Below are 26,094 nucleotides of genomic sequence, written 5' to 3'. Positions count from 1 at the left end.
ACTGCACTATTAAATTAGGTTGTTGAGTTATCCTTTGGAGAAAAATAAAATGAGTGTAGCCTTTTAAATGTAAGCGGAAGACCAGTGGTGTAAAGTACTTAAGTAAAAATACTTTAAAGTATTTTACTTTACTTTACTATTTATGTTTTTGACAACTTGTAGTTTTACTTCACTACATTCCAAAAGAAAATAATATACTTTTTACTCCATACATTTTCTTTGACACCCAAAAGTACTCGTTACATTTTGAATAGTAGGACAGGAAAATGGTCAAATTCATGCACTTATCAAGAGAACATCCCTGGTCATCCCTATTGATCTGGCAGACTCGCTAAACACAAACGCTTTGTTTGTAAAATATGTCTGAGCAGTGACGGTTCTAGCTTGTGTGCCTCCCTGGGCGAATCCCCCCACTAATTGCATTAGTACTGTACAAAGTTAGAGGTGCGCTATTTATTAGATTCTCCCACTGGATGACTGAACCTGACATATGAGAAAAAAATTTAACAGAAAAAAACTGTTGAACTTCCACCCACCCGCTGAAGCATCTTCCCAAACAAGATGCGCGCATCCCCCCTAGTATACAACCGCCTAAATACTCTCCAGGAAACATAGTGGTTCAAGCAACTAGGCTAAACGCTTACCAAGTGGAGCGCTGTGACAATGATATTACAAAAGATATATATAAGAAAAAAAGATTGAAAGCACAGTTTATCAATAGTGCCAAGTAAAGAGACAACAGGGTGTTAAATCAAATAACATAGACAGCTTATGGCCTCGACAAAATCAAAGGGAACCTGTTCCACAAGCCAACATAGAAAACTGAAAAAAAAAATGCTTCACAGACACATCTCAACATCCACTGTTCAGAGGAGACTGCGTGAATCAGGCCTTCATGGTTGAATTTCTGCAAAGAAACCACTACTAAAGGACACCAATAAGAAGACACTTGCTTGGGCCAGGAAACACGAGCAATGGATATTAGACTGGTGGAAATCTGTCCTTTGGACTGATGAGTCCAAATTTGAGCTTTTTGGTTCTAACCGCTGTGTCTTTGTGAGATGCAGAGTAGGGGAATGGATGTGTGGTTCCCACCGTGAAGCATGGAGGAGGAGGTGTGATGGTGTGTGGGTGCTTTGCTGGTGACACTGTCAGTGATTTATTTAGAATTCAAGGCACACTTAACCAGCATGGCTACCACAACATTCTGCAGCGATACGCCATCCCATCTGTTTTGCGCTTAGTGGGACTATAGTTTGTTTTTCAACAGGACTATGACTCAACACACCTCCAGGCTATTTGACCAAAAAGGAGAGTGATGGAGTGCTGCATCAGATGACCTGGCCTCCACAATCACCTGACCTCAACCCAATTGAGATGGTTTGCGATTAATTGGACCGCAGAGTGAAGGAAAAGCAGCCAACAAGTGCTCAGCATATGTGGGAACTTCTTCAAGATTGTTGGAAAAGCATTCCACGTGAAGCTGGTTGAGAGAATGCCAGAAGTGTGCAAAACTGTCATCAAGGCAAAGGGTGGCTAAATATATAAATATATATAAAATATATTTTGATTTGTTTAACGCTTTTTTGTTTACTACATGATTCCATATGTGTTATTTCAGTTTCAATGTCTTCACTATTATTCTACAATGTAGAAAATAGTTTAAAATAAAGAAAAACCCTTGAAGGTGTAGGTGTGTCCAAACTTTTGACTGGTACTGTATGTCTCTTTTGATCCCATCCACAGCTTCTGTGAACTTCCTAAAACTAAGGGCACGTCCATCGCTGTCCTCCTCCCGCCTTGGCGAGTTGCTTGGTGGGGATGCTCGCCTAGGCAAGCCTGGGGCTTTAATGGGACCTCCTTTGGGAGGGTCTCTTTTAGACCGAGTGTCTTTTTTATCAGCCATTTTCGGGATTTGTGGAACAGCGAAGAGTCAGATTATGTTTTGGAAATGAACCTCAGCAATAGAAGTCAAGTTCTAGACTAGACAGACATTTTAAACAACAGAAATATGACCGTTTGCTCAATTTGTGGCTGTGCTAGCTTGCTGACGAAAGTTCGGTAACTGAATGCGGGCTTCTTATGTCAGTCACGTTTACATCGACTATATCCCTTTTTTCACTGTTATGAAGAGAAAAGAAACTGTGTCAGGAGCAGACAAATAGCTCTCCTCTGCTGCGGCCTACTTCAGAAATCCTCCATTCAGCAATTCACTGACATTATTACCGTTCGGAAGAGCAATGAGACGTGAAACTATGTCAACAATACTTAGTAAACCGAAATGAATAAAACAATAAATGAAACTGTGGTCTAAATTAACAAAACTTTGTCACAACTTGGCGGAGCTCCGTGAAATGTGTGTTACATCATTCATGCCCCCGGACATCTGCTGTTCAAGATTCTGATATTTATATTGTGAAAATATATTGTGAACATGCTAGCTTTCTATGATTACATAATAAGAGTTTTAAAGTTACAGTAACCTCAAAATGTGGCCATGGACGAGTTGCTAATTTTAACGTCGAATAAAAATTGCTATGTTAGTTTGTAAGATAGCCTTAACTTTAGGCTATTTACTGTATCACAAAAGTCATGTAAAATTGTGTTAGGTCGACAACGCAACCACACAAAGGAGTGGAAGGCGTGAATGTATATTTTGTGCCACTGACTTAGTCTGACGTTAATTCCAGTTTGTCTACAAATTAATAATGTTGGATTCACGTTAAAGAATAGGACTAAATCAAATAAAACTTTAAATATACTTGAATTAAAGTTTAATTTGATTTGATAATAAATATGTTGGATTCATGTCTCAATTTCAACCAAAAATCTAAATGAAAGAATAAGACTTTATTCATAGTGCTATATAGGCCTAAATAGTGTAATTGATTGACTGTGGTCAAATTTAATTAACTTTGTTAAAACTTCCCTTTGGAATGACTTCAATAGCAACAGTGAATCAATTTAGTCAGTTATTAAGAGATCTCTCAATAATCATTCTCAAGATAACACATTGCTATGCAGGGCTTGGTTAAAACCCTGGATGGGAGACCACGTGGATAAATGTAGATAGATCAACTCTCCAGTTGATGTAGCATTGAAGAAATGACGTTGTTTCAAAGGTACAAATTCAAAATATTTTATACAAGGTTTATGTTGAAAATTGGTTACCATAATGACAACTCTGTGGTTGGAATTTCACCCTCAAGACAACAGTTGATTATTTTTTTGCAAATCCAATGCATTTTCCACGTAGATCTCACGTGACAATACGTTGACAAATTACATTGAAACAACATTGGTTCATCCAGTTTGTGCCCAGTGGGAAGGCAGGATACATCTGGAATTGTGTTAAGAAAGCTGCCCCGAAAAGGGTTAACTGTTGAGTCCCTTTGCTCATACTAGGAGCCATTAGTAATGTGGTTAATTATTTGTTATTTTATTAGCTGTTGCATAAGGAACAGCTACTGTTACTGGGTTCCACACAAAACATAAAATATTACATAATACGGTACATTAATAGATGAGAACAGCTCAAGTAAATCAAGACATGACAGTCCGTTATCACTATCTAGTCCATACATACCCTACAGTTTAACTGACAAGCTAGGGTATACACTAATGTAATCAAGCTGACTGTATACCTGAGTAGGTGTAAAGATGGCCAGTCGAGATTGTGCTGTTTTCCACTAGAGGGCAGCCAAAGACCCTAAAATCCCCAGCCTGTTTCAACCCTATGAGACAGGTATTTCACCGGGATGTATAAATGTGAAGCATCTGCTTGGCGTTTCCACTCCCTACCAAATATGGTAGTGAGAGGAAGTCCAGTGGCCGGCAGTGGGAGAAGATGGAAGGAGATGGATGTTGGCCAACATTCTGCACATTTTCTCATTGATGAAACATTTGATCTTATTACAGTTTTCTGTTCCCAAAACTAGAATCTGTTATGAACAGAGTGGCCTAGACTTTAACCTAAAAAAATCGCTCTGTTAGAAGGAGTGCAAAGGCGAGTTGAGTTATTGCACAAGCGCACTTCACAGAGTGAAGAACGGGCTAATAGGATACGTGCTTGGCACTGCCCACCTTTTTGCTTGTTCTGCCCACTATGACTTATTTTTTCCCATTGAAAACTACGGGCTGTTGTCTATCTTGGTTTAGTTATAAAAATCATTGGTACTGTGCTGTACATGAATAGTTGGGATACGGTTTCAGGTATTGGGATTTTACTACATCACAACATGAACCACACCACAAAGTGTCCAGTTCACAGCTCAAAATCAAGTCTATTCTGGGACAGAAAGTGGGCTTAATTTACAGAAATTCATTTGATTAATGAAAAAAATCAGAAACACTAGAGATTAGGTCTACACCTGTCTAGGTATGTTGGATTTATGTGCCACGGCAATACCTGTAAAACGCTGTGTCTACATACCTCGTGCTGAGTCACATCCTACAGCTGCAGTGGTCTATGCGCACACATGACAACGATGAGGCCGTGGGGTGAGGGGGTGGAGGGGTGGGGTGGATTTGAGGAAGGGGTAGGGAGGATTTGGGGAAGGGGCAGGGAGGGTTTGAGGAAGGGGATGGGTGGGGTGGGGTGAGGGAAGGGTGGGGTGGGTTTGGGCCCCCCTGTCTGGTCTGGTCAGCAGGTGTTTATTATGGGGACGTTCCCTGAGTGTGAAATCAGGGCCTGGGTCTTTATAAAATGGGTCTGAAATCAGTGTCTCATAGTACTGCTGACCAGGTTGGAGTGTATAGTATAGGTTGGTAAAGATAACTGAATTTAATTAACCTCCCTGGTATGTAGGTCAAGCATTGACTAACTAACTGCCAATAACAAAGAGGGGTGTGGAGGTACAGAAACATAATTATCAGAGGAGGGAGACACGGATGAGTCACCAACCACTCCTATGTAGTAACATACAGTATGTACTGTATCTTTAAAACACAGGTACCTTCACTCATAACTGATTTATAAGATAGGTAGGATCTATAATACAGTACCACTCAAAAGTTTGGACACACCTACTCAATTAAAAAAAAAATCTGTATTTGTACTGTTTTCTACATTGTAGAATAATAGTGAAGACATCAACACTATGAAATAACACATATGGAATTATGTAGTAACCAAAAAAGTGTTAAACAAATCTAAATATATTTTTGATTTGAGATTCTTCAAAGTAGCCACCCTTTGCCTTGATGACAGCTTTGCAGACTCGTAATATCAATTACAGTCCCATTCTCATTTGCTTTTAACAGTACCAATGAATTAGAGCAGGTCACGGTAGAAATAGTTTTAGTTACTCAGCTCCGTGGTCTTGGAATTCTCTCCTGAACAGTAAAAAATGTGATGATCTAGTCTCATTGGTGGAGTTTAAACACTTGATCGACGTAAATATCAGAGAAAAGTATAATTGTCTTTAGGACAGCTGTTTTTTAGTTAAGACATTCATGTTTTTTTTATATTTTTTACGTGATATGTAATTGTTGTACTGTATGTGTGTCTATAGTTTTGTTTAATGTTGTGTTAGTGTATGCAAGTTGTTTTGTCTGAAACTTTGTTCCCCCTGCTGCTATTGGACCAGGTCTCTCTTTTAAAAGAGTTATCTCAATGAGAAAAGCCTGTATAAATGAAAGTTAAATAAATAAATAAATAAAACATTTCACTTAATTTACATTTTTTATACTGAGTATAAACAAATCTCTGAAATAGGTTATCTTGGGTTTTGCCTACACTCTTATATAAAAAAAGGGTTCCAAAAAGGTTCTTCAGCTGTCCCCATAGGAGAACCCTTTTTGGTTCCTGGTAGAATCTTTTTGGTTCCAGGTAGAACCATTTTGGGTTTCATGTAGAACCCTCTGTGGAAAGGGTTCTACATGGAACCCAAAACAGTTCTACTTGGAACCAAAAGGGTTCAACCTGGAACCAACAAGGGTTCTTCAAAGGGTTATGCTATGGGGACAGCTGAATAACCCTTTTAGGTTGTAGGTATCACCTTGTGTGTAGGGGGTTCCCCACTTAGGTCCGTAATGACTGTTTGAGTAAAAGTACCAGTAAAACAAACGGGGAGCTAAAATGTTGAGTGATAATAACCTAAAGAACAGCCTAACAGCAATATAACCGATAGAACATGTCATGAATAAGTTCAGATCCATTAAAATAAATAAATAAGTAAAACCATGTTAATTGGAAAAGGAAAGATGTAGTGGAAATGATACGATTATGATCATAATGAATTCATGTTAGCCGGCCTACACATAACTTATAAATACAAACTTGTTGTCGAACATATCTCCTCCTGGGCCCGTATTCATAAAGCGTCTCAGAGTAGGAGTGCTGATCTAGGATCAGGTCCCCTAGTGACAGGTAGGAGTTTGGAAACCACAGACAGTAACAATGTTAAAGGGATTGTATGAATTCATTTGACTAGGTAAATGGGGACGCCTACCTTTGATAACTATTTATGTATAACTAGTTTAATAACTATTTTATGTAAGATATTTATGCTACACTACGCTACTTCAAAGAGTTTGTTGAAATTGCTAGTGAACAGACACTCCACAACTTGGATGTTTGCAATGATCATGAAGTGTGTACACTTTCCTTCTATTATATAGCTTTAGAAAAGGAGAGAAGCATTATTAAGCATCTTAAATAAGATTTGAAGCATTCGTATTATTTTAAATGTGCTATGACTTACGTAAATAGATAGTCAAACTATATAGTTTAGTAAAACTAGATACGGATGTTGCTTCGTTTTGATTTACATGGTTGAGGTACATTTACCAAATACATTCATCAAAACATTTTACAGGTTAATACGAGTATGGAAGAATTTACATAACAGTGCTATCAAAACAGCAGTGATCAGTACATACAAAGTGAATTTTAAATACGTTTTATTCTTTATGTTGTACAAAACATTTTAAGCAGTTTTTAAAAAGCATTTTCTTTACAAATGTACAAAACTTCAGATTATATTACATGCTTTGACTCTGAACAAAAAAAAAAACGTTGTTCAGAGTTTTTAAAGATGATATGAATGTCTCATGTAACATTATTGCATTTTGCAACCACAGTGCATTGAAAGATTGCCATCGCCATTGAAGAGCAAAGTTTTCACCTGATTAAAGTTCAATTGCGGAAGAAGAAAAACTCACAGACAAGAAACTCACAGACAAGAAACTCACGGACAACCATGTGATACTTGATACTCTTTTTTTATCTGTTTTCTTAAAAAAAAAATCTTTGGTACCTTTTAATACACTTCATTATCTTTGAGCAGTTTCCTGTAACATATCAATTAATTTGTACCTGTAATCAATGGCTTGGAAGAGTAATATAAATGTCTAACACAGTATGAATTTGACAAACAAAGTTTCTGATAGAATGGATATAAGGCCTCTTAGGATGTGTTGTGTCGTTTCTGTGTTCTGTCTGTCTGAGTCTTGTTTCCCTGATAACTAATACATTTCCAGTCATACGTTGGCTTGGCACCTGGTCCTCCAAGTTTTGTCGATAAATAGCCTAGATGGTAAATTCCAGTTTTGTCCCACAAAGGAGGTTGTTCCCGAGGGCTCTTGTCAAACGTCATATCACGATCCCATTTATGGTAGTGCTGAGCAATTAGTGCTTTTTGAGGTCAGTTCGGTTTCGGTTCAATAATTGTTTTATTTTTTATAATTAGGGTTTTCGATTTTGGTTTTGATTATTTATTTTTGATGTTATGAATTATGTGGGTTGAATGCTGTAACAACACAGAATAAAACTATTAAAAAAGTCTCATGATAGCAGTGATTGCCCATTACCTCTTATCACTTTTTAACCATAATTTGTTCACTTCACTTTAATAAAATCTTTTAGTTGCTGTGGATATTCAATTTTTTTTATTTGATGACTTTATTATTTCATTCCAAGTCTTGATCTCATCTCTATAGAGCTGCTGCTTATTCTGTCCGTCAAAATCACTATTGTTATAGTTATTTAAACTAAATAAGGCATTATTTTATGACTGCTGAATACCAACTATCAATTACATAGATCACGTGTCAAACTCATTCTCCTGAGGGCAGAGTGTCTGCGAGTTTTCGCTCCTCCCTTGTATTTGATTGATGAATTAAGGCCACTAATTAGTAAGGAATCCCTCACCTAGTTGTTTAGGTCTTTAAGTGAAAGGCAAAACCAGAAATCAGCAGACACTACCCTCCATGGAATGAGTTTGATACCCCTGACTTAGATTATGTATTTTCAGGTAGAGATACATTGCGAAGCAATTGCTCTCTATCCCTCTCGATCGCATTTTCTTCTCTCTTCTTTCTCTTTCCGTGTCTGCCCCCCACACCTAAGTAGGCGTGCAATAGATTATTATCATTATAGTTAATGACCACGTTTAAGGTGCTAAACTATGCAGAATATTGTCCTGTCGGAAACTACAACTCCCTGCTGCATCACATAGTTTGGGCTTGATACTGTGCAATGTGTGCATTGAGCAATTAGTTATTTAAAAAACGAAAAATAACCACCATTTCGGTTATTCGCTTATCACTAATACATGGACAAAGAACAGTCTTTAGTCATAGGGTTTGAACCTAGCGAGTGTAACACTCTTTGTCGTGAATCACACAACTTGTCTTGATGCTTTGACAATGGCTAGAAGGCAATGTTTGGTTTTTAAAGCTACAAGTTCAGGTCGGTCTTTGTAATAATATCTTTAGTCTTTAAGTCTTGGTCTATGGCGTCCAGTGAGTCCATAGGTGTCTCTTCATGTGTAGTGCCAGGTGGTCGGACCTTGAGAAGGCCCTGCCTCATAGGTGTCTCTTCATGTGTAGTGCCAGGTGGTCAGACCTTGAGAAGGCCCTGTCACACTTGGCACACTGGAACGGGCGATGCCCGGTGTGTTTCCTGTAGTGCCGTGTGAGCTCATCCGAACGGGCAAACTTCCAGCCGCAGCCCACCCAGTCACAGTGATAAGGCTTCTCTCCTAGTAATGACACAACACACGCATACACGCGTGCACACAGGCACGCACACACACACACACAGAGAGCGAGAGAGACACAAACACAAACAAGGCCGTTAGAATTGTGTTTGTTGACCCTGGAGTTAAAACAGACCAAACTCTCCTCTCCTCAACACAGAGGTTGTTCCTGTCCTGCAGTGCATGAAGGTTAAACAAATCAGCCTACAGTTGTATTTGAAAAGTGATCAGTATAAACCTGCTGTTGCTGTTTAAATGCCCATTCATGACACCTGCCAACTGGGCTGCTGTTCTCTCTTTTTAGCTATTTTACCATGATGACGCAGTAGAGTAATTTACTGCTAGCATTACAACAGCCGTTATGCCAGGGCCAAGCAGCATGGGGTAGGTAGCAGGGAAGGTAACAGTTATAGGTGAACATATAGTGTACTGCTGAGGGACATTAACTGGCATTACTGAATAAAAAATTCATGAACGCATGAATAAGTAAAATCATCCTGTCATATAGTAGCTCTATAGTGCAGTTAACACACAAGGGTCACATTGTTGCCTCTTACAAATTGTTCCATTTCAACAAATTAAATGGATCATTCCAGCCATTAAATGTGTCTCCATTCTACAGACTGTCTCTATACCAAATCATTACCAAATTAATAAAAAATGTAAAGTAAAGTTAATATTAATCCGGTATTAAACTTAATGTTAAAGCTTCCTGCTGTGAATCACTAAAGGCCGACCATTTCATAAACCATAAACTACAGTAATGAAACTCATAACCAAGCGATGCAATAAGAATTAAAAAGTGGTTTTTAAAAATCCTCCTGACATCAAAAAACCTTTTGAAATTGTGTTTTTCCAATGAGAAATCCAACATGTGTACCAACCTGTGTGCGTTCGGTGATGTGCCTTGAGGTGAGAGCTCTTGGTATAGGTTTTTCCACAGCCGGCATAGTCACACGTGTGTGTGGCAATTCTCTTCCTAGGCCATGAGCGCCGCCCGCGTTTGGGTTTGGGCTCCTCTGGTAGACTATCGCCACCGGGGGACAAAAGCTCTAGGAGGAGAGAAGAGGGTGAAGTGAGGAGCTCATCACCTCAATGTTTTCCTCAGAGTCAGGCACCAGAAAATGTTAATGTTGTGTAAAAAAAGGCTCTTGGTCAAAAACACTTAGATTGAAGTTGAACTTACCTTGGTACTGTAGAGACCCACAATGCTGTGGGAGTAGAGAGTAGCCTGTCGGAGAGGTGTGGTGGTAGCCCGGACCGGGCAGCGGGATTTGGGGGTGGGTTAACACCTGGCTGGAGGGGTGGTGGTCCCTGGCCAGTGTGTGGTCCGGAGACAGAGATGAGGCTGATCGGCTGACAGTCATAGGGCGCCCCCCTGGGGGGAAGCCGTGGGGGTCGAGGTGGGGCCTCTGACCAGCCCTGGGCTGGGAGTGTGAGTTCACCACCCCTAGTTGGAGGTCCATGGGCCGGGTGATGGTGCACGTACTGGGGTTCTCCTGCTTTATCCTATGGCAAATAAAGGGCAACGAGGAGGAGGGATCCGCGGCAGCGCCAACACCAACACCAACACCAGCTTTACTACTCACATTAATGCTGTGGCCAACCTCTGCCATATCCATTGTGGACTTCACCACAAACTTGCCATGCAGGCTGGTGGGATGGAGGTACGCCGTGTCCAGTTCAGGCCTCATCAGCTCCGCCACAAACCCCCCAGAGGGGGACACGTCGCTGATGTCAGGGATAGTGTACAGCATGTCACTGTGAGCAGAGTCCTGGGGAGATGGGAGCTGGTAGGAGGAGTAGGAGCCCGGGGAAGGGGACAGGTTCTGGGACCCGCTCGTTGCCATAGCCTCAGCCTGCTGTTGTTGTTGTTCCTGCTGTTGCTGTTGTAGCATAGTGTTGGACAGGATAAAGTCATAGTCCAGTAGGTCCAGATCTTCAGGTTCTTTCTTGGCCATTCCAGTGGAGATGTCCTGGTCAGAACAGCTGCTCCTCTTCAGGTGGGACAGCTCCTCCTTCCATCTCTAGGGAAGACGAGAAACACACATTAAAATCAGTATGAGTACAGAAAGAGAGCCAAGCTAATAGGTAATCCATCAACATAATGCTGAAGACTGCCTGATATAATGGTGTTAAACCATTGAGAGACTGGCTGAGGTGAATCTGCTCACCCAGACTGTGTGTCCTTGGTCAAAACATTTCATTGCCAAATGTTGCCACCTGTACATTTCCTGTTCTGTCTAACTGAAATGGGAAAGTGATTCTTGGTCATATCTATCGTTGTGTCTCAAATACGCTTGTGTAATCCCAGGCATGTACAATAATCCCAGACATGTACGATAATCCCAGACATGTATGGATTAGTTCCAGTTTATTAGGATGCTATAACACAAGAGATCTGGATAAGCTTTTCCTGAGAACAACTCACATTTGGTAGGCTATTCTATTCACATTATTGGCAATAGATTAACCAACAGCCTAAATCAATTCAAATCAAATCATAGTTTATTGGTCGTGTACACAGATTCGCAGATGTTATCCAGGTGCAGAAAATTGCAACAGCGCAGTAATACCTAGCAGTAAATAAAACATAAAAAAACACAATCCACACATAATCCCACAAAAATAATAATTAAGAAATAAAGAAATTAAGAATTTACATAACAAGCAATGTCAGTGAACGGAATATATATATATCCAGTGGAGACTCCTCAGAGGAGGAAGAGGAAGACCTTACTCCACAGTTTATTTTTATTTTTATAGAGCAACATTAAAAAAACGTTAGAATTTTTAGATAAAACTTTACTAAATATATTCACATCACCAAATAATTTATTAAAACGCATTGTTCTGCAATGAAGGTCTACAGTAGCCTCAGCAGAACCATGGTCTAGCTTCTGTCCTCCTCTGGGTACATTGATTTCAATGCAAAACCTAGGCGGCTCATGGTTCTCACCACTTCCATAGATTTACACAGTAATTATGACAAATTCATAATTCCCCCAACCTATCAAAGCTCTTGCAGCATGAAATAACTTAAAGCATAAGCTACAGCTAGCTAGCACTGAAGTGCATAAAATATGATGAGTAGTTGACTCAAAGAGTGAGAAAGACAATAGTTGAACAGTTTTGAACAAATTAATTTCTTACAAAATTAAGGAGAAGCATGAGAGAGATTTTTAAACTTTCACTTTCACTTAGCTAACAAATGCAGCTAGCTTGTTTAGTCTACTCAAACACCCGGCTCAAACAGAAAGGGATGCTATGTTAGCTAGCTGGCTCTGTCCATTCAGCACTAGAACTTTTCCAAGTCAAGGTAAGCTTTTGGTTTTATTAATGTATTCCCACTGGGGCCCACCGGTGTATCTGCTAAACTGCTTTCTGGCTGTACACAGTACTGCATGACTGTAGCGGGTTTACTAACGCGTTAGGCCTAGTAGCTATGTTGACTATGACATGACAACAATGGAGGCTGTGTGTAGCAGTTAGCAGTCATGATATGAAGGTTTTTCTTGGAAAGTTTTTTTTGCCTGGTCACAGACAGCTGATGTGTTGTGCACTGAAGTCCACAAGCGAAAGGAAAAGGTGAGAGGAGGAGAGCGTGTAGATAGTTGCGAGAAGGAATTATACTGTACAATGAGCAAAGTGATCACGCTGTTTTTATGTGGCTGCTATGAAAGTTAACTGTGTTTGTGTGTGATCAGGAGTGTATTCATTCCGACGATTCTGTTGAAAAAGGTTTCTTAAACAGAAGCAAATGGTACAAAACGGGGAGAAAGATATCTGAATTTGTCCAATAGAAACTCTAATTTGCAACTTTTGGGCTAATGATTACACCCTAGATCAGCTAGATGCAGGCAAGAGTGTGCATGTCGGTATTGAATGTGTCACTGTCTGTCTCTTGATGTGTGCACCTACGTTGTAAACTTTCATTCATAGGCTAGGTTGTAGCAACCTCATGATGGGTACAGGGAAAATTTGAGTATCATGTAGTAGTCTAAACCTATCGATGTTACGTTGAGCTGGGTTAATGGAATATGAATGACTGTCATCCAATATGCTGTAATAGAAATAAGGCTCATAAAAAAATAATGATAATCCTCCCTCATCTTAAACTGCACCAACTGCCACTGAGATATACATATAATGTATGTAACTATATATAGCCTACATACTACATAATGGTGTGTAAAGACAGTATGCAAAGTATATGAATAGAAAAGGTGTGTACAGCTGTAGTTATGTAGGATGAGCCATGGCTAGAATACAGTATATACATATAAAGTGGGTAAACACTATGTAAACATAATTAAAGTGATCAGTATTCAATGACTCTATGTAGCCGACATAGGGCAACAGTCTCTAAGGTGCAGGGTATAGTACCAGGTGGTAGCCGGCTAGAATAGTGACTAAGGTTCAGGGCAAAGTAAAGCAATACAGGATGCCACTGCTGGGTATATGCTGTAAATTATAGCTCAATTCTTATAGTAGACTACCATCCATTCAGTCAGTGACCACGCTGAAAATTATACTGTTATCCCGGCTGGTGCACGCCCCTACAGCGGTGCCGTGAGCTAGAGTACGGCAATGATACAACGTAGCAACACGAATAACTACGAGCAATGACATAATGTCAAGAAATTAAACAAATGTCCATAGAAATACATAAATAAAACCGATTATGACCTGACCTTCCATTAAATATGCCTATAGCCCAGACTGTTGAGATAAAAAAAAAAAAAACTGCTATGACCATACTCACCAAATTCGCATGTCCCGTGGATTTATTCTTGACATTCGGGCCGCTTGCAAATGTGGATATGGATGGCAAAAGCGTCCCGCTCAATGCCATATTATCGAAGTCACTTGGTGGTTGCCTGCATAAACAAAAAAAGATGTAAATGCAAATCCTTATCGTTTTCTTCCAAAATAAGGAACAGCCTATTAGGATCCAAGCGCACTTTATAATGGCATTGGCCATCCAAAATGCTGCTTTGTCAAACTAAAAAAGCCCGCACCTCATCAATGAAAATATACGTGGTTCTTCTGATGAATTTATTCTGTAAAATACACTGGTTGTTTCAGCATGGGTTACGTAGCCTATTTTACACCGGTTGACAATCCGAGATGATGTTGCGCTACACTTCACTCCAAGCCATGCTTGTGGGCGCAGCGACTGGAACAGGCAGACTGAGACGGACAACCAGGCATGGAACCGCTGATGCAAATTGATCAGGAGTGAGGCGACACCCGGGGATTCCCTCGTCTCCCTAGCAATCCCGCTGCCATGCAGGGACCGGAGTACAGACTGAACCGACAAAAAGTGACAGCGAGAGAAGGGTTTCCTACTTCTTAAATCATCGCCGGTGGACACGCCTTCGTGTTGCTGAGCAACAGACAGGCAGGACAGAAACAACACTTCTCGCTGGTTAGGTAGAAAAAATAAGGTGCAGTTCATGACGACAGCACAAGCTTGTAGGGCTGAAAAAGACAGAAAAAAACGAACTCCGCGCTGTCTCCTGTTTATATCCATGCAAACAGAGCGATGGCAACAGGGAGGCCCTTACACAGTCGTTAGCTTTTTATCCAGAGCTAATGTGGGGGAACCGGATCAACTCAGTTCTAAGGGATAGCCTATAGGTTTCACAGTAGGCTAGTATGGGAATAATGACTTGTAGTTGCACTAATTGACGAGATATTGTAGCTCCTCTACAGAAAACACAAGTGTTCAAGGGGCCTCATTTATCAACCAAGTGTAAATGTCTTACTAAATTCTGGCATACCTGGAGATTCTAGGTTTTGCGTGTGCCAAAAATGTTCATTGATAAATCAAAAACATATTGTAGGCCTATTATACACTCCTGCCTGGAAAACGCCCTCCATTCACCTTTATGGTAACAAAAACACCCTCATTTGCAGTATAATTTGGAAATGTTGGAACTGGGCCATGTCCATTTCTAAAAGAAAGCACAATAGCAAATGTGATCTCATTTCTGTAGAGGTGTGGGCAGAATGTTTGAATATTTTGCAGAACACTCACTTCACATTTTACATGATTGATGGTCTTTTCAAACAATTTAAAAGTAAACGCTGCAGCCCACATACAAAATACCAATTCTTGTTCAATATTGTATTTTTTAATAGATGATTGTGTTTCTATCACCTGTCTTGGAATAGGCTCTGAGATTAAATGGGCTATGATGTTTTATTTATTTATCCTTTATTTAACCAGGTAGGCAAGTTGAGAACAACTTCTCGTTTACAATTGCGACCTGGCCAAGATAAAGCAAAGCAGTTCGACACATACAACAACACGCCTCTATCTCAGTCACAGCAATACTGCTAGCCTACTCAAACTGTCTAGGCTACCGGTCTATTTACATTTGGGCATACTTATCTAATGAATGAGCAATGTTAAATAGTATTTGTTGTGTTGCAGGAATACACAACGAAAAAACATATGATTATAAAACTCAAAGTAACATTTTAGGCTACATGCTGCTATGCAATCTCTTTTACCAATGGCGTTTTAATATTGTTATTAGCCTACCATTGTTATAATTCCTGCGCGTCAAACAAGTTCAATAAATAGCCTACCAACCTTTGCAGGAAAAGTGTCGCAAGAGCATTTTTTGTCAGGTAGCACCTTTGATAATGAGGCCCCAGGACTGGGGACTCCCCACTCTAGGCTACTGTGTAGGTATTCCCTTGTCTGTCACTCTAGCCTATGCCTACTTGTGATAGTTGCCTATACCGTAAGTACCCTTATAGCCTTATAGATTTCCAATATTATAGCTCCAACAGTTCTTACATTTCAAACATTTCTGATTATTCTCTAACAATTATTCAGCAGCTATTACCTTAAGTGAATAATAACGTAACAAATAAGGAACAGAATGCAGCTATTTCTTTTATTAGTAAATGTATAGGTTACAATGTTTTTTATGCTTATCACATAATATTTGTAGAGTTGCCTACTATTGTAGCATATGGGTAAGTTATTATTAGCTTAATGTGTGTCCCTTATGAGCTGAGTGTGTATTGTGTAACCTCATTGTGTACTTTGCCTGTGCAATACAATGGCGTTTAACAATTACACTGGCCTACTACAGGTGTGTCACTGATTGTAAATGACAAGGTACAATTGGCAATGATGGCTGGTAAAATAGACAAAGTACGTACATTCCAAAATGCATATCAGACGAGACTTTGCAATAAATGGTTTTGTGGGAGTATCTCAGTATTGCAGACAGACATCTGCAATGCACCTGCCTTAGGTGAGTTTTGCATTTTGCATATTGAACTCCATGTCTGTGATCAGCTCATACATAAAGCAAACATAAAATTAGAATAGTTTTGGATCACTTCGTGTTTCATTTGAACTATGTATCTGTACTTTTTTCAAACCCTTTGGGTTTAATTGCTGATCTCACACCATGTCTTGTTATCGGCGAAGGAGTATGACAAGAACATTATTAATCTACTTCTGAGCCTCACATGAGATCAGCATTACAACATGCTTTTTCTGCATAGCTTTTTCTGAATGTCCTTTCATAGAATAAACAAGTTAACTTTCCATAAAATAAGCAGTTAACTTTCCTTAGAATAGGCAGTTGGAGTTACAATTATGTCTAAACACTCACTATACTGGCATATGACTATATACGGTACATCTAGTTATACTACTTATAAACTTGTAGGATCTCTGAATACATTCTCATGTTGTTTTTGAAGTGGGCTGAGGCTGTGTAGTGTTTGCTTTGAGCTGGAAGCCGACATAAATGCTGTGTCCCATGGAGGTCTATCAGCTTAGAGTTCTGTGTCGAGAGCAAACACTACTGGCTCACCAATCCTGTTGCATCAGGATCTTGTCGGTTGGGCCATGTCAACAAATGTCCAATTGGTTGTCTTCATTACTCCATTTACATGACATCTACATTTCACTGTAGTGTAGAGACGTGATATGATACTTGTAAAACAATTGTTAACAGTGGAATAATAATAAAACAATTGCTTTACAAGTATCATATCACGTCTCTACACTACAGTGAAATGTAGATGTCATGTATCGACGTACTGTCACAAGTTATATACATACATAGTCACCTTACCCCTGCCTACATGTACAAATGACCTTGACTAACCTGTACCCCCGCACATTGACTCGGTACTGGCATAGCATCGTTATTGTAATTTTATTGTGTTACTTTTAATTATTTTTTTGTTTAGTTTATTTGGTAATTATTTTCTTAACTCTTTCTTAAACTGCATTGTTGGTTAAGGGCTTGTAAAGTAAGCATTTCACAGTAAGGTCTACACTGTTGGTTAAGGGCTTGTAAAGTAAGCATTTCACAGTAAGGTCTACACTGTTGGTTAAGGGCTTGTAAAGTAAGCATTTCACAGTAAGGTCTACACTGTTGGTTAAGGGCTTGTAAAGTAAGCATTTCACAGTAAGGTCTACACTGTTGGTTAAGGGCTTGTAAAGTAAGCATTTCACAGTAAGGTCTACACTGTTGGTTAAGGGCTTGTAAAGTAAGCATTTCACAGTAAGGTCTACACTGTTGGTTAAGGGCTTGTAAAGTAAGCATTTCACAGTAAGGTCTACACTGTTGGTTAAGGGCTTGTAAAGTAAGCATTTCACAGTAAGGTCTACACTGTTGGTTAAGGGCTTGTAAAGTAAGCATTTCACAGTAAGGTCTACACTGTTGGTTAAGGGCTTGTAAAGTAAGCATTTCACAGTAAGGTCTACACTGTTGGTTAAGGGCTTGTAAAGTAAGCATTTCACAGAAACATCTGTTGTATTTGGCACACGTGTCAAATAAAGTTTGATTTGATTTGATGTCTATTTTAAAGACTACACCTCCTGGCTTTGTTTGGTGAGAATATACTTGCTGTTAAGTGTTAAATTGATAAAGAAAAATTTAAAAAATACCTGTTTCCTGCAGCAAGTTTCAGAAACACAAAGGGCCTATCTCAATATGGCCATATTCTTTATGATAGAGGACAATGGCTTTGTGTAGAGGTCTCAAAAGACAGGATTCACTTTCAACTCTTTCTGAAGTTGTTGGCCTCGAGAGAAAGAGATACAGAAAAAAAGGGAACGATAAAAAATAAAGAAGGAAGGTAAGAGAAAGAGAGCGATAACATGTATTGTGTAAATCGATCAATTCATGGATCTATTTACAGTTGAACTGTAAAACTGTTCCCAGTAAATTTACAGCATTTTACTGGCAGCAGAGTTGCCAGCTAAATACAGTTTTTTGCTTTACAGCAGGGAAGCTGTAAAAGGTTTTACAGTAAGAAAAAGGGTAGTGTATTATACAATACATAAGTATACTGTAAATGAGCTCATTGTAATCATTACTGCATCACAGCTGTATTATATAATTACAGTTAATTGCTGGCAACTCTGCTGCCAGTATAATGTTGTAAATGTACAGTACACCATGTTACCGTAATCAGATTTATGGTACCAATAATCTTACTGTAATCTTTTTATTGTAATTGTAATGAATTAATGGATGAATGCATTAATTCATTGAGAGGAGGCAGGGTTTGTATTTTACAATATTTTACTGTAATTACATGGTTGACTGCTAGGTAATGTGTTTTAATATTATAGCATATCAAAGTTTTATCAGAAAGTATTTAGACCCCTTTCCTTTTTCCACATTTTGTTACGTTACAGCATTTTAAAATGGATTAAGTTAATATTTTCCTCATCAATGTACACACAATACCACATAATGACAAAGCGAAAACAGGTTCTACATTTTTTTGCATATGTATTAAAAATGGTAAAAATTAAGGTAATTTACATAAGTATTCAGAACCTTTGCTATGAGACTCGAAATTGAGCTCGGGTGCATCCTGTTTCCATTGATCATCCTTGAGATGTTTCTACAACTTTATAGAACTTCTACAACTTCTTGATTTTAGTAATATCTTCGGCGGACAAGGGCGGCACGATTTCTTTACACATCCGCTTCACGTGATTGGCCATCAGAATTGTCTTGGACATGATTTGAAAAGCCACACACCTGTCTACATAAGGTCCCACAGTTGAGTGCATGTCAGAGCAAAAACCAAGCCATGAGGTTGAAGGAATTGTCCATGGAGCTCCGAGACAGGATTGTGTCGAGGCACAGATATAGGGAAGGGTTCCCAAACATTTCTGCAGCATTAAAGGTCCCCCAAAACACAATGGCCTCCATCATTCTAAGATGGAAGAAGTTTGGAACCACAAAGACTCTTCCTAGAGCTCTCCGCCCGGCCAAACTGAGCTTTTGGGGGAGAAGGGCCTTCGTCAGGGAGGTGACTAAGAACCCGATGATCACTCTGACAGAGCTCCAGAGTTCCTCTGTGGAGATGGGAGAACCTTCCAGAAGGACAACCATTTCTGCAGTACTCCACTAATCAGGCCTTTATTGTAAAGTGGCCAGACGGAAGCAACTCCTGAGTAAAAGGCACATGACAGCCTGCTTGGAGTCAGACCAGAGTTACCTCTGCTGCAGAGGATACGTTCATTAGAGTTGCCAGCCTCAGAAATTGCAGCCCCAAAAAATGCTTCACAGAGTTTGAGTAACAGACACATCTCAACATCAGCTGTGTAGAGGAGACTGTGTGAATCAGGCTTTCATGGTCGTATTGCTGCAAAGAAACCACTACTAAAGGACACCAATAAGAAGAAGAGACTTGATTGGGCAAAGAAACACGAGCAATGGACATTAGACTGGAGTCCAAATTTTAGATTTTTGGTTCCAACTGTCGTGTCTTTGTGAGATGCAGAGTAGGTGAACGGAGGATCTCCACATGGAGGAGGAGGTGTGACGTTGTGGGGGTGCTTTGCTGGTGACAATGTCAGTGATTTATTTAGAATTCAAGGCATACTTAACCAGCATGGATACCAGAGCGTTTTGCAGCGATACGCCATCCCATCTGGTTTGTGCTTAGTGGGACTATCATTTGTTTTTCAACAGGACAATGACCCAACACATCTCCAGGCTGTGTAAGGGCTATTTGACCAAGAAAGAGAGGAATGGAGTGCTGCATCAGATAACCTGGCCTCCACAATCACCCGACCTCAACCCAATTGAGATGGTTTTGGATAATTTGGACTGCAGAGTAAAGGAAAAGCAGTCAACAAGTGCACAGCATATGTGGGTACTCCTTCAAGACGGTTGGAAGTTCATTTCAGGTGAAGCTGAACAGTTTTTGCTTCGTCATTATGGGGTATTGTATGTAGATTGATGAGGGTGAAAAATGATGAAAAATCTATTTAATAAATTTTATAATTAAGGATGTAACGTAACAAAATGTGGAATAAGTCAACGTGTCTGAAAACTTTCCGAATGCACTATATATAGAGCAAAACTGAACAATGACATGGCAAATACTCAACCATTACAGGTTTGAGGTTTTCAGTCACTCCAATCTGTCCCCTATACACATAGGGGACACCATTCTGTAAACATTGGGCCCTTCCTTGGACACTGTGCTAACAAACCTCCAAACGAGCTTCAATGCCATTCAACACTCCTTCCGTGGCCTCCAACTGCTTTCCAATGCTAGTAAAACTAAATGCATGCTCTTCCACTGACTGCTGCCAGCACCCGCCCGCCCGCCTAGCATCACTACTCTGGACGGTTCTGACTTAGAATATGTGGACAACTACAAATACCTAGGTGTCTGGTTAGACTTTAAACTCTCCTTCCAGACTCACATTAAGCATCTCCAATCCAAAATTAAATCTAGAATCGGCTTCCTATTTTGTAACAAAGCATCCTTCACTCATGCTGCCAAACATACCCTCATAAAAATGACTATCCTACCGACTTTGGCGATGTCATTTACAAAATAGCATCCAACACTCTACTCAGTAAATTTGATGTAGTCTATCACAGTGCCATCTGCTTTGTTACCAAAGCCCCATATACTACCCACCACTGCGACCTGCATGCTCTCGTTGGCTGGCCCTCGCTACATATTCGTCGCTGAACCCACTGGCTCTAGGTCATCTATAAGTCTTTGCTAGGTAAAGCCCCGCCTTATCTCAGCTCACTGGTCACCATAGCTACACCCACTGTAGCATGCGCTCCAGCAGGTATTTTTCACTGGTCATCCCCAAAGCCAACACCTCCTTTGGCCGCCTTTCCTTACAGTTCTCTGCTGCCAATGACTGGAACGAATTGCAAAAATCACTGAAGCTGGAAACTTATATCTCCCTCACTAACTTTAAGCACCAGCTGTCTGAGCACCTGTACACAGCCCATCTGTAAATAGCCCAACTACCTCATCCCCATATTGTTATTTTTTTGTTGTTGCTCTTTTGCACTCAACTGGCCTACCTGGTTAAATAAAGGTGAAATAAATAAAAATAAATACATTAAAATTGTTTGGTCACTACTACATTACCATAGATCAGTTATTAAATTGGTACAGTGTTCTCACATATGGATACAACAAATATATCCTCATACAAGGCAAGCCTCAAAATGTGTTAATGAGTTAACACAGTCTAACGATTAGGATTATTCGTTTAGGATTTATTCGTTTATAAACATGTATTTTTCTTTTTTTTTACGTTTTCAAGATGTCTTTCATTTGAGTGGTTTTGTTTCTCTTTGCCCTGTGAATGAATTTTTGGACTAAATAAAAGGGCTGGCTTGACATATTTTTCTAGATTTTTTCTAGTGCGCGATGGGACAGGAACTTCCCTGCCTGCCAAACCTTCCCCTAACCTGGACAACGCTGGGCTAATTGTGCACCGCCCCATGGGTCTTCCGGTCACAGCCGGCTGCGACATAACCTGGACTCATACCCAGAATCTCTAGTGGCACAGCTATCGCTGTGATGCAGTGTCTTAGACCACTGCGCCACTCGGGAGGCTGTCTTTTTCTTTTTAAACTAAAATATTCAGAGCTTTCTGCGTCTCACCTGACAGCTTGCTTTGTCCCACTACGAGTCATTGTTAACAGATGGCTCGTTGCGGAAACTTCCGTAGTCCTTGATCAACTAAACCTAAACTATTACCAAAATATTATTTCCCATCAAGAGATGCATATCTCTAGGAACAATACTTACGATCTGTGGGGTTGAATGTACCCTTCACTACCAAAGATGCACATTTTTATCCAGGGTCTCCCATTTTCCGCCTGTAGAAGTGGTCAGCCCACAGGTTGAAAATAGGAGACCCTGTATAAAAACGTGTTTTAAGTAAGTATGAACATCATGTGACCACGCAGCCGTCATACCGCTCAGGAAGGAGACGCGTTCTGTCTCCTAGAGATGAACGTACTTTGGTGCGAAAAGTGAAAATCAATCCCAAAACAACAGCAAAGGACCCCGTGAAGATGCTGGAGGAAACATGTACAAAAGTATCTATATCCACAGTAAAAGTTAGTCCTATATCGACACAACCTGAAAGGCCGCTCAGCAAGGAAGAAGCCACTACTCCAAAACTGCCATAAAAAAAGCCAGACTATCTTTTGCAACTGCACATGGGGACAAAGATAGTACTTTTTGGAGAAATGTCCTCTGGTCTGATGAAACAAAAATATAACTATTTGGCCATAATGACCATTGTTATGTTTGGAGGAAAAAGGGGGAAGCTAGCAAGCCGAAAAACACCATCCCAACCGTGAAACACGAGGGTGGCAGCATCATGTTGTGGGGGTGCTTTGCTGCAGGGGGGTCTGGGGTACTTCACAAAATAGATGGCGTCATGAGGAAGGAAAATTATGTGGATATATTGAAGCAACATCTCAAGACATTAGACAGGAAGTTTAATGCGTGGTTGCAAATGGGTCTTCCAAATGGACAATGACCACAAGCATACTTCCAAAGTTGTGGCAAAATGGCTTAAAGACAACAAAGTCAATGTATTGGAGTGGCCCTCTCACAAAGCCCTGACCTCAAGCCTATAGAACATTTGTGGGCAGAACTGAAAAAGCATGTGTGAGCAAGGAGGCCTACAAACCTGACTCAGTTCCACCATCTCTGTCAGGAGGAATGGGCCAAGAATCACCCAATTTATTGTGGGAAGCTTGTGGAAGGCTACCCGAAACGTTTGACCCAAGTTAAACAATTCAAAGGCAATGCTACCAAATACTAATTGAGTGTATGTAAACTTCTGACCCACTGGGAATGTGATGAAAGAATTAAAAGCTGAAATAAATCACTCTCTCTACTATTATTCTGACATTTCACATTCTTAAAATATAGTGGCGATCCTAACTGACCTAAGACAGAGAATTTTTACTCTGATTAAATGTCAGGATTTAAAAAAATATGTTTTTGGATAAGGTGTATGTAAACTTCCGACTTCAACTGTAGTTCTCATTATCCAAGCATCATACCAACCATACCAACCTCATGTAAGGACATCATCAGTGACATCAAAAATGGAGGTAATGATATTGTACGTCAACGCTAATCATGTAAGCCCTAACTCAATGCTGTCAAGGTGTCATGTTCTCATGTTGACTCAAGTGACACATTGGTGTGGGATGCTAGTGAAAAAATGTCCTCATGTTAAATTGCCATTATGATTGGTCCATTGGATTTGATGAAGTATGCTCTCAGTCTCTTACTTGCAGCAGCTCCAAAGTCTCTGGAAAGTACCTCCTGTAACGATTTTCCTTGGCTCTCCGTAGACACTTTTCCAATGAGGAGACTAACCACTCTGTTATCACAACTATTGCTACAACTGTAAGAGACCCCTACATGCTAGGCTCCTACACTATTGGATGGTAAGGTCTCCAACAGAAATGGTCAGTCTTTATGACTAGTCATCCATACCCCCTGTTGCGTTATTGGGATTGGACCGTTAAATTGCTGACAAACAGAAACCCCCAACGATTCTTCAAGGTTCCTGGATGACTTGTCAGAGGAACATTTCCAACAGGATTGGTCACTATAACATCAAAAATGTGATACTCATCACAATTGTACCTAATGTCAAATGCATTGACATGTTTTTCAACAAACATATGTATATAAAGATGGGTAAATAAAACTACAGACCTTCTTGCACAACTCTCTGGGCACTTGGCTGTTGTCTCCAGTCAGATTAACTTGTCTTGCCTGACATGGTTTCCAGCAGCATTCCATCCCTAGTTCAGTCCCCCAGGAAAGCATTCAAGTCAATATGATGACTAATGGAAAATACTCCAGATATTGAGGTTATCGCTGCTCTCTTCCAGATGCTTTACAGTAATTAAAAAATAGCATTCATTTTTTCCCTGAACTCGTAGCTTGGTCGAGCTTTGTTAATTCACACTGCTAACAAAAAAAACACAGCACTAATGATATGATATTTGCCATGTCCCTCTGTCGGTCTGTTTTGTCATCTGATGCTCAGTGCCTTTGTTTGTTTGTTTTAACTGTATATTTTTAACTGTCTGTAGATTATATTGTGATGACATTCAACCTGGGCTCAAGGGTAAACGTAACATGCTGTAGTAAATGAATCCGAGACACTCCAATGAGTATGATGTGTTACATTTGATATGGTATGTACTAATTAGGGGATGTCCGTCATACATTTCGTATGATATGTTATGAATTATAATTCGTATGTTACGCAACATGCACCAATTTCAAAGATTTTGCTGAGTTACATTTCGTAGAAAGTAAATTAGTCAATTGAAATAAAATCATTTGGCCCTAATCTATGGATTTCACATGACTAGCTAAATAAGCTCATTTGCTAGACGTTCGCGTTATACTACACCAAACGTAACATATCGAATTCATTTCAGTGTCCTGGATTTTCATTTACTATGTTGCATCTAGTCTATGAGACCAGCCCGTGACATTCCATGTTGTTGTGTGTAATTACAAGAGTAAACTGGTTAATCCAGTGAGGGACACTCAAAACTCATCCCACAAACTAAGACATTCTTTACTTTTCTTTCTTTCTTTTATTTTCCCACATGGCACTAAAAGTGAAAATTCATTAATAAAGAAGACACAATATAGTAAAACATTTTTTAATTCCTGTTCTCTATTAATTCAACCTAGATAGTGAAGTCAGGTGAAAAGAGAAGGTCAAAGACAGGTCATCTCCAGTAAAAGTTATTGTCGGGGTAGTTGAGGGATTAAAAAGGATTCATCAAAACATATCATGCTTTCTTGTCAGTTAGTCTGGTCCACCAGTAAGCTAGCAATTAGCCTGGGGATGAGACAACTTGTCAGTTAACTTGCTGTGTTATATATCTGTTCAAAACTTCCTGAAAGGACATTTTGTATCAACATTTAGGATCAAAAGACACACACCTTATGGACTAAAGATATTGTAGGGCAAGATAAGCTTAACGTTTAGGTCAAATGTAGCTGGAACTGATGCTCAGGAATGAGCTGTGTAGAACAAGAGGTGCTCCACTCACAGAAGTTAGCAGACTAATTTGAGTGTGCCTATTTAATCCACAAAACAATTTGTATTTGTTGCCATAGCTTCTGTTTATGAAATAAAAACATTTCAGCACTTGTTTGAAAGCTTCTGTTCATAAAATAAAATCAATTCTGTACTTTCCCATTCTTAAAATATAGTGGCGATCCTAATCTGACCTAAAACAGAGAATTTTTACTCTGATTAACAACAACAGTGGGCAGGCTTGAAAGCATGCCGTGTCAGTCAGTGTGGTGGCGTGCATTGCATTGCATTGGGCTGTATGAGGGGGCTGTGTGTTGACAGGGCCCAAGCCAAGCTTCCACAGGCAGGGCCCCGGTCCTGACCGGCCTGCTGCTTGCATCACACCATCCGATCTGGTGGGCTTCTGCGCTTAGGCTAGGGAGGAAGATGGGATGAGAGAGAGAGAGAGAGAGAGAGAGAGAGAGAGAGAGAGAGAGAGAGAGAGAGAGAGAGAGAGAGAGAGAGAGAGAGAGAGAGAGAGAGAGAGAGAGAGAGAGAGAGAGAGAGAGAGAGAGAGAGAGAGAGAGAGAGAGAGAGAGAGAGAGAGAGAGAGAGAGAGAGAGAGAGAGAGAGAGAGAGAGAGAGCTCCTGCTGGGCTGCAGGCTGTCCACCCTCTGGCTGCACTGGGATACCACTGCTGCCTTAAATATGGCAGTTATTTTTAACCCGTTACGTAATAGAGCCCAGAGCCGTCCC

General features: G+C 40.0%; 1 protein-coding gene across 4 annotated transcripts; it reads right to left on the bottom strand.

Annotated features, from left to right (window-relative positions):
- Window positions 1–6,886: 6,886 nt before the first annotated feature.
- LOC110523966 (Krueppel-like factor 4) lies at window positions 6,887–24,250 on the bottom strand. 4 transcript variants are annotated; one of them, XM_036977698.1, is made up of 6 exons: window positions 14,003–14,410; window positions 13,747–13,861; window positions 10,571–11,008; window positions 10,168–10,480; window positions 9,866–10,033; window positions 6,887–8,984 (listed from the first exon to the last, which is right to left on the bottom strand). In XM_036977698.1, the coding sequence occupies exons 1-6, from the start codon at window positions 14,005–14,007 to the stop codon at window positions 8,809–8,811; spliced, it is 1,215 nt and encodes a 404-aa protein (XP_036833593.1). In that variant the 5' UTR covers window positions 14,008–14,410; the 3' UTR covers window positions 6,887–8,808. The 4 variants fall into 4 exon arrangements, with proteins under 4 accessions (XP_036833593.1, XP_021458825.2, XP_021458823.2 ...); XM_021603150.2 differs by lacking the exon at window positions 14,003–14,410 and adding an exon at window positions 24,009–24,250 and having other exon boundaries at window positions 10,168–11,008; XM_021603148.2 differs by having other exon boundaries at window positions 10,168–11,008.
- Window positions 24,251–26,094: the final 1,844 nt, after the last annotated feature.

Source organism: Oncorhynchus mykiss, chromosome 5 (assembly GCF_013265735.2).
Source record: "Oncorhynchus mykiss isolate Arlee chromosome 5, USDA_OmykA_1.1, whole genome shotgun sequence".
In the NCBI taxonomy this organism is placed as follows: Eukaryota; Metazoa; Chordata; class Actinopteri; order Salmoniformes; family Salmonidae; genus Oncorhynchus; species Oncorhynchus mykiss.
Note: the sequence above shows the minus strand (reverse complement) of the source record. Positions and strands in the feature narration are given on the sequence as shown.

What these genes read in the sequence shown, in the direction of transcription:
- LOC110523966 (XM_021603149.2), bottom strand. Translation starts at nt 13,965, where the DNA reads ATGGCCAATGCCATTATAAAGTGCGCTTGGATCCTAATAGGCTGTTCC. An exon ending in TGGGTCTCTACAGTACCAAG is followed by an intron (nt 10,034 to 10,167) that starts GTAAGTTCAACT and finishes CTCTCCTCCTAG; the next exon opens with AGCTTTTGTCCCCCGGTGGC. An exon ending in ACATCACCGAACGCACACAG is followed by an intron (nt 8,985 to 9,865) that starts GTTGGTACACAT and finishes TGTCATTACTAG; the next exon opens with GAGAGAAGCCTTATCACTGT.